General features: G+C 37.5%; 1 protein-coding gene across 3 annotated transcripts in view; it reads left to right on the top strand.

Moving 5' to 3' along the window:
• KCNK2 (potassium two pore domain channel subfamily K member 2) overlaps positions 1-3964 on the top strand; it is a 112605-nt gene extending 108641 nt beyond the window's left edge. For all 3 annotated transcript variants that reach the window (XM_071805986.1, XM_065834395.2, XM_065834396.2), the window contains exon 7: positions 1769-3964. In XM_071805986.1, coding sequence (XP_071662087.1) covers positions 1769-2086 — 318 coding nt within the window. In that variant the 3' untranslated portion in view covers positions 2087-3964. The remainder of the gene's footprint in view (positions 1-1768) is intronic.
• The last annotated feature ends 10928 nt before the right edge of the window (positions 3965-14892 follow it).

Raw genomic sequence — 14892 nt, 5'->3', positions numbered from 1 at the left:
TATCCTCCAGAAGGGTGCCAAGACACAAATTTTAAGCTACCAGTCTGAAAACATTCCTTGAATGTGACCACCAGCAATGCCAGAGATGTTTGCATGAGCAAAATAACTGCTTTGGTGAATGCTTACACAGCTGTTGAGGGGTACAAATGTGTAGGATAAAATAGGAACCCCTATACTGGCTCTTTGCTCCCCTGGACAGAATCCTGTTCCAGAACCTGAGGAGCCTGCTTCAGTAAATCTTCAGAGGATGAAAGGCTGCTCCAGGGTGTGCATTAATACTACCTATCTTATTTTTATTACTTGTTTACTATGAATACAAATATTGTAGCAGCTGAAATGTTTCAGCATTACAGATTTCATTATTTTCAGATCTGAAGTGCAGTGTGTCTGATCCTAATTGCACAATTTAAATACTAATAGTCATTCAGCTGGGCGAGTCCTCTGTGTATTATGGATAATCATCCTTGTTTTAGAAAATATACATAATGGGTCCACATTAGTCATCTGTGTAATTCACTGAAGCTGAGACAAATGTAATAAAATGACCCCTGGGTAAAGAGATCTTTTTGTTTTGTTTCTGGAGGGTAGAAGCTTTCCTTAAACCCTGTCACTCCTGGATGAGCTGATTGTTTTTTACCTTCATTATAGTCCTGTTTTCCCCTGCACTGCAAAACATGAATAAGCCTGTGGGCACATTTCTTTGGTGGTTTACCCGCTGTATTTCTGTGCTTATGTATTTATTTATTTATTTATTTATTTATTTATTTATTTATTTATTTATTTATTTATTTATTTATTTATTTATTTCTGTGCTCACCAAGTTTGCCAATGATCAAAATTCTGGACTGAGTAGTACCAATTAGACTAATTTATTTAAGTGGGTCAGTTCTTCTGAAATGCTTTGCTTTGGAGTTATATTTATCGGCAGTCTATCTTCCCTGTGTTATACCTTCCAACTATTAAACTGTCTACAAAGTAGAGATTTAAAGAGAAACAATCTATTTCCTTTGCAGTTACAAGAAGATAATCTCCACAAAATGTGTCTCCTTTAATTACGTATGTAACTTAGTTAATATTGTAATGGTGGCTTGGTGGACGTACAAGACCAAAAATATAAATAGTGTATAAATTACAAGGAGTTCCATTGCTGCTTTTCAGTATGTTATTTCAGAGAAGTCAGGGTGGTCAACAGACAGGTTGCTGACATGACTGAAACTGCTGCTGTATTGGCGCTACATTTGAGCAAGCACACACACAAAAAAAGAGAATGCAAGCAGCTGACGTTTTCCTTTAGAAAAGCTTTTCTGTCTATATTTAGAAACTTCTTTGCCAAGTCTCCCAGGGGTCTTTCCAGAGACAGTAAAAGTGCTCATAAATAACCCCTCACTCTAGTAACAATACACAACACAGCCTGGATTGCTGGGATTTCAGCATCCCCTGACCAGCTGGGTACTGTGCAGCTGTCAGGGCTCTGCAGCTTTTCCCTATTGTTGACTGCCTATAATTAAAGAAAATCTAGCAGAAGAGATTTTTATTGTGTTTTTGGAATTGTTAACTCTTACTAGTGTGACATTTTCTTCTCGTTTAGTTGATATCAATAAAAGAGTGAGTCTGCAGCATGAGAAATTTATGCCAGCAGCTCTTCACCAGCCCAAAAGCCTCATAGCTCTCTAACTAGCCTCTTGAGCCTAAAGAGTGTGCAAAGTTCTTGGCCCCATAATGATTCCTTTTTTTGTTTTGTTTTGTTTTCGTCTCACTTTTGTTGCAGGTAGGGGAATTCAGAGCCCATGCTGCGGAGTGGACCGCCAATGTCACTGCAGAGTTCAAAGAAACTCGAAGGCGCCTGAGCGTGGAGATCTATGACAAGTTCCAGCGGGCTACCTCTATCAAAAGGAAGCTCTCTGCCGAACTCGCCGTCAACCACAATCAAGACCTGACTCCTTGCAAGAGAACCCTATCAGTCAACCATCTGACCAGCGAGAAGGACATCTTGCCAGCTCTAACAAAGACGGACAGCATTTACATGAATGGTTTGACACCACACTGTGCCGCAGAAGAGATAGCTGTTATTGAAAACATTAAGTAGCCATGACTTTGGATCCCAGTCCTTGAGAAGCTCTTGGCTTAGACTGGCCACTTACCTTTTTTTCTCCACCTTGTCAATGATCAATGCTAATAGCATTTTATATGTGTGCATGAATTCCACAGAAACTACAGTCCAGAGTTACCATCGCATCTCTTCAAAGACACAAAGATGAATGGCACTTCTGTTATCAAAAGATGCTGGAACAAGCAACGTCTTCTGCCTTTATCTGCCCAGACTGTTTTTCACTTCTCCCGATGTGCCATATGGCCTCAAGAATGAATCACACTTGTTTCTGGTAACAATGTAGCTTTGAGGGATCAGTCCTTAAAATTTCAGGGTCTACCTTACTGAGCCTAGGAATGGACCATTTCTGGACTACAACACATTTGTAAATGGCAAGAAATTCTTATGCAGCCTTTTACCTAAGAAATTTTTGTCAGTGCCTTATCTTTTGAAGAACCAGAACCTCTGCAGTTCCTGTATGGTTTTTTGTTTGTTTTTTTTTTTTTTTTTTCACATGGGAAGTGTATTTCATTTGAGCTTTCATTCTTCTTGAAACGATGGTATTTTAAAGGTGTCTGTTGTGAAGATACCAACCAGCATGAATGAATGCCAAAACTCAACAATTATCAAATGACATTCTTATCTCTAAATTTAAAGGCACTGCAGTTTTTAAAGTTGCAAACACATCCCCCAGAAGCATTTTGTTTTACTCAGGTCCAGCTGATACTTGTTTCACACTGACTTGTAGAATTTTCAGACCCTCTTTGGGTCTTATTTTTTCAAGCAGTGTTCAGCAGTTGTTTTTTTCTCTGCATCAGGTGTACCAAATATTCTGCATCTTATCTATGACTAAATTATTTGGTAGATGACAAGAGCAAATAAATATTACTATTTCAAGGAGAGGCAGGAGAGGCTTTTAATTGCTGTATTCTAATAACCATACCCACAAAACAATGCAGAAAAAATACAGTGATTTTTAATAAGCATAAACCTCCCGCCAGATATTTGCTCTATGAAAAGGATTTGTAACTTCCTCTTTAAGACAAGTCACACCAGACACCATACGATATTTTCCCCAGGAATCCTGGAGTGCTTTCCTGAGTGTCACACTGTACAGCGGCTGCCTGTGCCGGAGCTGTGACTAACGTGGGAATGCAATTGAAACTGGTATCACTGTGACTTTCTACGTTTCAAAAAGAGATGACTCTGAATAGAAGTACAGGCATGAAGAGGAGCTGATAAATAGCACAATCTGAATACCGATGATTGTTCAGACAGGATAGGCTGATGAGAAGCAGATCTAAACCAGACTATGGGTTTTCTTTATTGGTTTTAAGAAAACACATTAATTTTGTATCTTCTGTTTTGCTTGTAGGTGTACATGAGATTCAGAAGAAATGCAGGATGGAATGGATAATTTTGCTTTTTTTTTCCCTTATGTTAGTCTATTGTAACTTGGCTGTACATAAATGAATAGAACAGGCCTTAAAGAATAATTTAGGCTCTGTGTAAATTAAAAGAGAATAGGACTTTGCTGATTGGGCATGATTCAAGTGGCAAATCTTACAGCATCTCTGACCATTAGATAACATGCAAGATATGAATGTTCATGTTTTTTGGATGCTTAGCTTGTTTTCTAATAAATATAAGTTAATATGTAAATTCAGTCAATTCAGTGTAAATATCAAAGAATTAACATTTACAGAGAGTACGCTTTTAAAACTAAGGAAGTTCCATGACACAGCACCGAGCAACGCTCTTATAACAAAGACCCTCATCTCCCCAGCACAGTGTTCTGAATGTCCACATGGTGAGGGTTCTTACCATGTATAAACTGTGAATTGTAATGAAAAATAAAGTTTTTAATTAAAAGAAGCTTTTCTGAATCTCCTGCTTGCTACAACTGGAATGCTAAAAAAATAATTTGTGAAACTGATGTTCGTGCTTTCATTGGTTACAGAGTATAGCAGTTTTCCACCTGCTTTTTAAGCTGGTTTAGCAATAAAGGCTTGACTCACCCAGCACAGAAATATTTTTTATTATTATTATTAAAAAAAAAAAGTTCTTTGGTTGCTGTACCATAAGTTGTGATTTTTGCCATTTTGTTTCAAAAACTTAACAGGCTGCAGTTTCTCCTGTCATGTGCTACAGATCTGGTGGCAACTGCTCTGTGTTCGCAGCAAGGGAGGTGCAGGGAGCTCTGCCCTGCCGCCCTGCCAGCTCTCCTGTGGTCACTGGTGACCTTCCGCAGAAGCGTGTGCACAAGCAGCTCTAAGGGCAGAAACCTTTCATGCCAAAGCAGTTATTTCTTCAGCAAATATTTTACAATGGGCTGTTTAATTAGGACTTGGCCAAGGGAACGAGAGTCTGCAGCTGTGTGGTGGTAAGTGGAGAGGACAGTTCTCTTATATTGTTTCAATCTCCTTTGTGTGGGATGTGTCTCAGTGCTTTTTGGATCTGATTTTCAGAAAGGGACTGGTAATGTTTAAGGTTTACTGTCTTTGACACTCAGAGGTGTGATATCCTTGTCTAAACCCTTGGATCATTCTCACCAATTTGTTTCCATTTACCAACATATGGAAGTGAGCGCTTATGTAGTTTCTTTCATTTTAAAGAAAATTTTAGTTATCTCAGGACCTGCTAAAAAGAATATGTTGTTTTGAGATCCTGTGACAATATTTGAGGTATTAGTATAGATATTTGTTAAATCTATTCAGCATTTATTTATCTTGTGTCAAGGTTTAATTGCAAGATGACAATAAACCACAGCAGATGTTCTCTGTTAATCCCCTCTCCACTCTCTCCTTAGATAGAAAAAAGTGATAAGAATTATAAGGAAGAGGGACTTCGAGCTGGAAAGGTTTTAAAGGCTTTACTAATCCTACTAATAAATAGAGAAAATATACAAAATATACAAAACCAATTTTTAATATCCTGGGGTAGCATCTTTGCCCGATATGGAGTTGGCATCACTCTGGCAGCTGCGGGGCAGGCACCCAGAAGTCCTGGGTGGGACTTCACAGCAAACCAGAACTGGATTCAGGGATGCAGGGCTTGGATTCAGGCCTAGGATTTCCAGGCACCACTGGCAGGGTCCTCTTCAGATGCTGGCAATGGTCAAAGAGCGCGAGAGCCTCATGATCTCCCTCTTTTATAGGGTGTATGATGCGTATCGGATGGAATATTCAGTTGGTCAGTTTTAGTCACCTGTTCTGTCTGCCCCTCCTTGCACATATGTCCCTCTCAGTTATGGAATGTTATCAGAATTCTTAATTGTTATAGCAATAAATCTAAACATGAGCCTCTCCTGCATTCCATCACTCTTACCAGTTTCAGAGCACAGTGTCCAAGAAAACACATAGCTAAATTCAGAAAAGTGCAGTTACTTAGAAGGTACTTAGAAGAACTTAGCTGAAAGGAAAATTCACTAGAAGAGAACAGGTCTTGTTTTTAACAGAACCAGGACACCTTGATTTTGTATATGATCTTTGGGAAAAAACAAAACAAAACAAACAAACAAACAACAAACAAAAAACCCAAACAGCTGTTAATTGATATATGAAATATATTGTTGTTTTTTTTTTTTTTTTCATTTTTGTAACAGAACTAAACTATCCTACCTTATCGACATAAATTAGAATAGATTTGCCTGTTTGGCATAAAGCAGTAACAAATAAAATCCTTTATTTGTAAGTTTAATAGCTGAAGAAGATGCAACAGTCCAGATGGTATAAGTAGGTAGTTATCATGATCCAAATGTCTAGTACCATTAATGTTATTTGGAAACCTTTTTCTCCCACTCCACATACAGTGATAGATCACAAATGCTGTGGATGGTTTAGTGAATTTATAAAATGTAATGAACTCTAAAGGTTTTTCTTTCTATTCTTGTAAGAGCGGACTTTCGTATTAAAAACCTGTGTCTTTCTTGTATCTGCAAATCTTGCATAGTTCCGTTTTGCCTTGTAAGTATGGAGCTACAAAAGCTTGAATTGAGGCTTAATGAAATGTCATTTGTAAACTCTTTCCTCTCACACACAGAGAGACATTTCCAGGCTGTTAGGATACTTGCTACTTAAGCAAGTTTGCGAAAATGGTATTTCAGCATGGTAGAGAGTTATTTTCTCTTGTACTGCCAAAAGAAATAAAAGACATTGGCAGAACGTTTTGGATAAGAGACAAGTTCTAGCACATAAGAATCTGTAAAGGCACACGTGCCACCTATCAAAATAGTTTCTTTCTCAGTGCTAGAGGAAACATTACATTAATAAAAATGACCCAAAATCTGTTAGGCAAGTAGCTAATATGTATTGTTTGCTATTGTCTATGATCATCCTGCACCTTTTTTTGGGGGGGGGTACTACATCTGGTGAAGTGTCCGAAGTGTCTATGTTGGTTGATTTTTGGATAGCCTTGCATGAGTGGCACAGAGAATTTTTTCCATGCCCCATTATTGCTTGAGTACCAGGGGAAGTGCTTGCTTTGGCATGGCCTCAATGTTTTGTAGCTCCAGGCTACCTGTCCTCCTTTTTCCAATATTTAGACAGCCTTGAGGTGCTAATGTCTGAGCTGCAAATGCCAGAAAGGGTTAAACCCAGAGGCTCGCTGAATCTCCTGAACATCCTAGCTGTGCCTTCCTCTCTTCACCTCTTCCTGAATTCTTTTTTGCTAAAATTGTATGAAAGCTGGAGGGTAACGTAGAAACCCACAGAAGCTTGAAATCTTGGAAGGGACTGTCCTTGGCCTGCAATGGACCCTCCTTAGGTCATTAGGCAAACCTGTAAGACCAGGACAGCAAATGGAAGAATATATGGTCTGTATGTTTGTTTTGAGTTCTTGCTCCTCCAGTGTGTTGTTTCTACATCAATGGTGTCTAAATAGGAATATAATACAACACGCCCCATGGAAAAAGCAATGGAAGGCCACTCTGTTTCTTCAACCATACATGTTCATCACAAGTCTATATATGTATATAATTGTATTTCCTGGGAAGGAAATTTTCCTGTCAGGGAAACTACATATAGTGTTGAAATACAGCAGTAATATTTCTAATAAATTGCTGTCATACAATTATGTGGTAATTACCTTTCCTTTCCTACCTCGCATTACTGTTTGAAAGGAAAAGATTTTATATATTAAGAAAAATATACATTTTACATGATTTTGTCAGAGTTAAAGTAATTATTTTGTCACAGAAACATGAATAAGATTTTTTTTGTTTGTCTTGCCCTGAAGATTTAAATGAACAATGTAAACTTACTGCAAACAAAGTGTCCCACTTGTTAAAAATAGAGAAGATGTCGATTTACTGTTATTAGAAATGAAAAGCTGTTGAGCTACACAGGGATATTAAAAATGTTAGCTCTTTTATTTGAATGACCATTCTATACTTTGTCAAATTGTTACAATTATTAAAAGCCTGTGTGAGAATCGATTGTAATAGGTTTACTGTACTTAGGAAACTTGAACATTTTGATTTTAGGCCATTGTTCACCATGCTTTCACAAACTTTCAGAGGAATGTGTTGAATAAGGTTATAAAAAAATATATAACTTATTGTAGAACAACGACATTTTACCCTTTATACGTAACAGCTGATACAGTAACTTATACAGCTTTTTAATTCTGGACTCAGATATATTTGTGGTTTCAATATGTGTTGACATTGTTGTATCATCTTAAGTTGACCAAAAAACCCACTTTGGTACATTGACCATTGTTTCATGTTAATTTAGTGATTTGACAATATAGCTCAATTTAAAATCAGTATCTTAGAAAACTGATTCACTTCACAACTTTTTGTGAATTATAGCAGTCTAACTACACTGGTGATATAATAAATAATATATTATTTATTCCCTGCTTTAGTTATTTCTGGATGTTTAGCTGGTTTTCATCTAGATGTTGTAGACAAATAATTACAGAGAAAGCAACTTGTCTCCCTCTGGTTTGTAATTAATACACTATGACCAGGTTTTTGATATTAGAATTTTTTGTGACTAAAACTGTGATAATCCATTGTGTTCCGTCTCCATTGTTATTAGTTATTAATAGTAGTATTCCTTAAATGCTCTGGGTACACCACTTTTTCTGGGAATGTTACAAGACTGTTTATATAGACGTCTTTAGTATGATTTTGGCAAATGAATGTCCTCAGTGAGAAACTCCAAAGAAGGATTTACATATAATATGCATATAATAGAGATCCTGATGAGAATGTATTTATTTGTCACTAGTAATAAATGACATTCTTCAGAAGATGAACAGCAGCCTGAAATGACCTGACTTCTTACACTGTAGTTTAGTGATAGTTCCTTTTTTTTTTTTTTTTTTTTTTATTTTTTATTTTAGTTGCACTATTAATTCTGTCTTTCAAATTAAACAGAGAGGTCCTAGAAGTTTTTCTGAAGGGATGCTTCTTTCACAGTAAGGGTATTTAAGTTTTGTTTAGCTCAGGGGAGACAGAGATTAACTTTGCTGGATGACTAGAAATATTGAATCTATTTGTTAAAAATTTTCTTGTGGGAACATGAGGGAATACATTGCTATACTGTTGATCCTGACTTTTATACTGGTCACAAATCTGCTCCTGTTTTGTATAGATTTTGCATTTTCTCCAAAGATTATAGTATTTGTGCACCCAAGCATGCTAAACTAGAGTGATGAAAAGCTGTTTCTAAAGTTTTTTTTGCAAGATCATAATTTTGTCCAAAGTTTCCCTATATTTTCTGACAGTTTCCTGACAGTTGAGAGCCAAATCCAACAGGGATATCTGAATATTAAAATTAATAGTCTTAAAGGGGCAAATATTGGATGTGCCCACATAAGGTTGAGTGCATCACTGCAGCAGGCAATCTGTGATTTAAATCCACTGGATCTGGAAGTAAACATGATCAAGAGAGGTTCTGTTTTAACTAGTACAGCCACAGTCAGCATATCCTTCTCTGTAATTTATAGAGCATTTAGAATAATTTGTCACCTTTGCTTGTTCTGTAGTGGAAGAGAGGGAATTTTACAGATCTAAAGGCACTGTATTGCTCATTTGGACTGAATAACAGCCCAAGAGTCACAGTCGAGACCCCTCTGAACTACTGAGTGAAAAGTCACATAGTCTGAAAGCTTTTTTAATAGAGAATACCTTAGTGGTTTGTGGCAAAAAGAAGCATAAAAAATTAGGCTTCGCTCTGAAAAGTTGAAGTGGGAGTAACACGTCATGTACTATTGTGCACTTTAAAAAGTGGAGGTGGCACAGGCATAAAGACCTTTTCATTTCTCAGTGCCCTTAGAGACTGCCAGGAGAAAGTCAGAGTGTAGTCTGAATTATATCAGTGTATTCTTGCTCTTTCGCAATGCTTTTGTAAGCTCTGAATGTGCCCCAGCTACAAATATATTGCATCTTTCTCGGTGCTGGTTGATTAATGTTGATGGGGTAGCTTGAAAGGGAAGAAACTTGCGCGTACTGTACAGGTGGAGTAAGAAGAGGTGGGTTTGGTATTTGTAGGACAGGGTCAGCTTTTAAGAACAGGTACTCCACAGCTGAATGCTACATTAAATTAGCTTTTTTTTTTTTTTCCAATATGAAGTCATTAAACACTATTTTAGGCAGAGAAAGGGTTTTGAAAAAAACCCGATTCCTATTTCCAAGACCAGAGCAGAAGCTGCAGGGTTGTCAGGTTTTTTTTTTTTAATCAAGCAGCTGCATGCTGCTTTTGAGCTTGGCCTGTCTTATTGAGCAAGACTTAAGTACCAAATTAGCACTAGAAGTGGTTTCTACTTGTGTGGACTGAAAATGTAAGAAAACAGTTCCTTGAAAATCAGCAAAGAGAAAATTTCTCTAAATTCATGCTGCTGATTTGTGATCATGGAAATCAGGTTTAGAACGGAAATTAATTTTTATTGTCAGCACAGAAGGGCACATCAGTTTAACTCTGCTAAACTCAATAAAGTCACTCCATACTTACTGTCATTTAGCAGAAACTACCGCTCCAAGAGTAAAGCATGGCATTGGAGAATATGTACAGCCCTTAGCTACAGAGCATAAACCTTTCCTCCTTTTCATTACAAATCCAAAGTTACTCCATCCAGGAAAAAGGTATGCAGAAATGCATAGCTAGCTCCAAAGATAAGTCAGGATATCTTCCTTTAATTTTGTTTTTTCTGTTTTTGTCTCTAGGCTATAGTTAAATGACTTCATACATTTTAATGTTTTTTTCAGTTGTGTCTTGCATAACAAGTGTAATTCATTGAAGCAAAATTACGTGATGTGTGCCTTTGGTTTGCACATTTCTGGTCCTACTAGAAATTAATAAAACTATCACCAGAGCAGGTGGAAAGGGTTATTTAGAAAAATCATACATGAGAAATAGTGAAGATGGACTAAGAATCTGATTAGTGTTTTCTCAATTAATATGCCAGAAATTTTGAAAACGATATGTTGCTGTGGAGATTGTGGTATGACATGATGTATGAAGAGCACAACACGATTGTGTGCAGATCTCCATGGGTTGCCATTCCCTGCAGTGCCTAAGACAGCTGTTGGAATTGCATGCAACCAAAATAAAGCTGTTTTCTTATCTCTTCCAGCTTGTCTGCCTGTCAGTTCAGTAATTTTGCAGCAAAAAGATCTTCGAAGCCAGTTGGAAGAACAGAAAGACAGGGGATACTGACCTGAAAAGGTCTGGGGGCAGCTCTGGTGATTATATTATGTTCTCAAGTGTTGTGTTTGGCATTTTTTTTGTTTGTTTGCTTGTTTTCCTCCCTCCACCTGTGCTATTTGGGAGCTGTGCAAGAGAAGTAGCTTGACAACTGAAGTGCTATCTTATCACTGCAGTTATATAGCTTGGGTTGGAAACTGCCTGTGAGCCTCCACTAAATCTTATTCTATCTGAGATAAAATAAAAATGAATTCACAGTAGCATTGGGAATTCTTGGGATAGTAATTGTCTCAGTAGCTTTTGATGTCCAGTCTGTATTTGAGCAATATCTGAAGTAAGTGATCCTTAATGCAAATCCAGAGCATTACAAATCAGGGTATTGTGAAGTGAGGTCCTTTACAACCCGACTGTATATTCCCCAGACATCCTACAGATGATGATGAAAGCCAGAACAAAAAATAATTAGCCTGAAAAATCATTAAAAACAAAATCAGTCCAACAGTTCAGTAGAATTCCTTCTTTCCTCAGTATTCTCCAGAAAGGTGCCATTTTTTCTTTTTTTTTCTTTTCTTAAATTTTATTTTACATTTGTTGTGTTGTACAGCAGTTGCAGAGGAGTTTGAGAGTTAGGTTTATGTACTCTATTCCAGTTTGTCACTGATTCAGAGAGCAACAACAAGAACCCCATTTACTATAGGTAACAATTGCATTAGGATGTGTCTGTAAAAATAAATAAAATGTATTTTGAACACGTAACATAGAAGTGTTCTGAAATTGCATTTATTTATTTTTCTTCTGCTGCAGGTTTGTGTCAGAATATGCTTTTTGTCTTGCTTGAGAGAAGCTCTCTATAAGTGTTTTATCTTATCTCCTTTCCTTCAATCACTCTAAGAAATTATCTTTTGCTGTGATAAAAAGACAGAGAGAACAGTTTAGCTACTGTCATGCTCAGAGCAAATTCGTTGTGGTCACTCATTCTGTTTCCATTTTGTTGAAATACTCCATGTCTTTCTGCATACCTTGTACTTTCTTTTGTCCTGGGATTGTAACCTTTGGAGACAAGGATCATCTCTTTACTCTCTGCTGTATGCAGTGGGGTTCTGTGTTGGTATTATAGTAATGCAGATTCACCATGTGATCAAACAGTTGCATCTTTTCACTGGGTGGGATACCAAAATGCCTAATTTCTTTCTTGTGACAATGAAAATATCACATTCATACAGACTACCAAGAACTTCTTGTACTCCCTGTGTATCTTGGCCACCAGCAGTTAGTTTATCACCTTGGTTATCTAGTGAAAGGCAGGGTGATTCTGAAGAACGGAAAATTGTGCGCAGAATAAATCTTTTTGAATTGGAATGCTAAGAAATTGCTGTGTCTTTGTGGTATTAGGATGACACCTTAATTCTTAATCAATGCAGTTCACTGGGAATGATTTGTGGCTATGTATTAAAGAAACAGCATCACTGCAGTGCAAAGGATGGGAACCACAGATAATATGCTAATTTTATTTGTCATGTTCATTTGAGAGCACTCTAAACATCTGTTAAGTCACTATAGTGACAGGCAAGTCAAAGCCAGCACTTGAGATCTGGCCTTGTCCCCAAAACAGAACTGCTGGCTCACTGAAAACTTCATAGTCTTAAGCTGCAAAGCAGTACTTATTTAATGTCACAATTTTTCTAAAAAAATAGGCAGCCATTACAGTACAGACCCTTGAAAAAAACATGAAAGGGAATAGACTTCAGACCTACACTTTAAGCTACAACAAAGGTTACCTACATATTCCCTTTCATGGAAGATGACAGAAATTATTAATTCACTAAAACCTATGCTGCCAAATCACAGTAAAACACTAGACGTGAAGCTGCTTTGCTAAATGAGGGAGCCAAATTGCTGGACTGCTTCAGAGGTGTGACTCATGAAAGATCCAAGGCCAGTGATTGCTACATGAAATGAAATATATACAGGAGAAAATGTAAAAGGAGAGCTTTGCTTTGAGTGCTGCTATCAAGAATCAAAAGCCCAGGAGGCGGAGTCCTGTTTTTTATGTCAAATAACCTGTCGCTAAAGGCAACGTAAATAACTCCACTTCCTATGAGATGCCTATTAAAGCGATGTCCTTCCATCTGGGCAGCATATCAAGCCATAGTCTCATCTCTATTTCTTTGACTAACTCTGTCCCCCAGTCTTCTGCTATAGTAAAAAAGGATAGTTTCTATCCAAAGAAACTGAAAGACTAGGCAAGGAAATTGGAATGCAATATTTGCAAGGATAATTTCAATGCTCTGTTACTCTCTAGGATTCTAAAGTTTGCATGAACTGTGCTGTTGAAGTGCCTTTTCCAACCCTTTTTTTGACCCTGTTCTTCAAATTATGCTTTTGTCTATTTTCTGAATAGGGACAATGACGGAAAAAAGTCTTTACTTGTAGTTTCTTCTCATTTGCTTGTACAGTTGAAACTCACATATAAATATCACAACAGCTTCTGCTCCAATAACCCACCGGGTAGTGTTGTCTTTAGGAAAACATGGGAGAACGAGGACATTGCAGGAGAGGGTTTGCTTTAAAACAACTAGAAGTCTTAGTATTTGCAAAAGCACAATTTATGCAGTGAGTGGCAGCTTCATACAATTGCAATTAACCGTAATGATGTTGCTAATATGCCTGAATATTCATCCATCTTATCACTTGAAGCTACAAAATCAAGTGACTTTCAAGTTTGTTGGGGTCTGCAGCCACCTCAGCTCACTCGCTGTCAGTGTAGCTGAGTGGCAGAAAGGGAAAAAGCTGCTGTGGACATCCTACAGCCGATCCTAGGGTGGGGAGGTGCACTGAACTCGGTCTGCTTAGGGCTCCCCTAAGCTGTACAACCTCTTTCCCTTTAGACCTCCTCTGCTTGGCGCTTCATTAGAAAGACGCATACTATATATTGAAGCAACACAGACTCGAGCTTGGAAGCAGAATAGTCACATCACTGTGGCACTTCAAGTCAAGCTTTTGAGAGATTTTCTTGGAGTTTAACTTGTCAGCTCAGCAATTTTGCTTTCTGAACAAGTGTTAGTGTGTGTGTGTGACACGGCATGTGCTGAGCTGCATGGAGCTCAGAACAAGAGCTACCACAATGGTCCTTCTGACACTTCCCATTCTACAGAGCAGCCAAACCTTCTGAAGATGCTTTTTCCACTCAAGTGAGTGCCTGTCTCATGTTTGTCAGTCTTCATTTATTCCATAAGTAGGAGGACAGGTAGGTTGACAGATGTGGTTACAACTGGATTTTGTTGTTGTTTTGGTTTTTAATAAATCAAACTAGGGCAAAGAAGTAGATAAAGAGGAGGAACTCAGATTCATCTTCATCCTTCTGCAAAGTCACTATTCAGGTTGTCTGATGATCTTGTCATAGCCTTCAAGTCACTGGAGGAAAACAAAGGTCATGCTATTACTTGCCTAAAAGGAAAAAAAAAGTGTCATACTGCAAGAGCACTTTCTAAGGTAATCTCTATGCATCTAAAATCCATAAATAAAATGGCACGATGTCTACATTTTGCTTTGCAAATCACAAGGAGATGACATAAGCACAAGAGGTGAGGATGAAGTATCATGTGGTGGGAATTGATCTGTTTTGTCTTGCCCCATTTTTGAGTGACCTCCACACAGCTGAATTCTTATGATGTATAAAAGCACCTATCAGCTGCTGGATTGTTTCTTTTTGTTGTTTTGTTTTTGTTTTGGTTTGTTTTTTTTTTGGGGGGGTTGTTGTTGTTGTTGTGGGATTTTTTTGTAGAATAAAATACAGAGTTGATTAATATGCATTAGTATAAGTTCTAGCCCTCACTTTTATTATATTACAGAACATTTTCCTTCTAATTCATAAGCTCTCAAGTTTAAAAGATCAAGCTTGGCATAAAAATATCTGAAATGACAGAAAATGAGAAGAAGAGAGAGAGATACCTCTGATCAAATGAAGGAATGCTAAGCTTTTCAGCTAACATGAAAGACTAATTACTGAGGTGATACTTAATAATTGATGCTTTCATTCAGTATAGCTCTGAGATTTAGGTCCAATAAAGAATTTATGTACCTAAAAATAGACCATAAAGAACCTAATTTTCCAGCATTTGGTCCCCAGATAGGGACCCAAACCTCTAC

The sequence above is a fragment of the Patagioenas fasciata genome, chromosome 3, assembly GCF_037038585.1.
Source record: "Patagioenas fasciata isolate bPatFas1 chromosome 3, bPatFas1.hap1, whole genome shotgun sequence".
NCBI lineage: Eukaryota > Metazoa > Chordata > Aves > Columbiformes > Columbidae > Patagioenas > Patagioenas fasciata.
The sequence above is the reverse complement of the archived record's forward strand: the minus strand, read 5'-3'. Positions and strand labels throughout refer to the sequence as shown.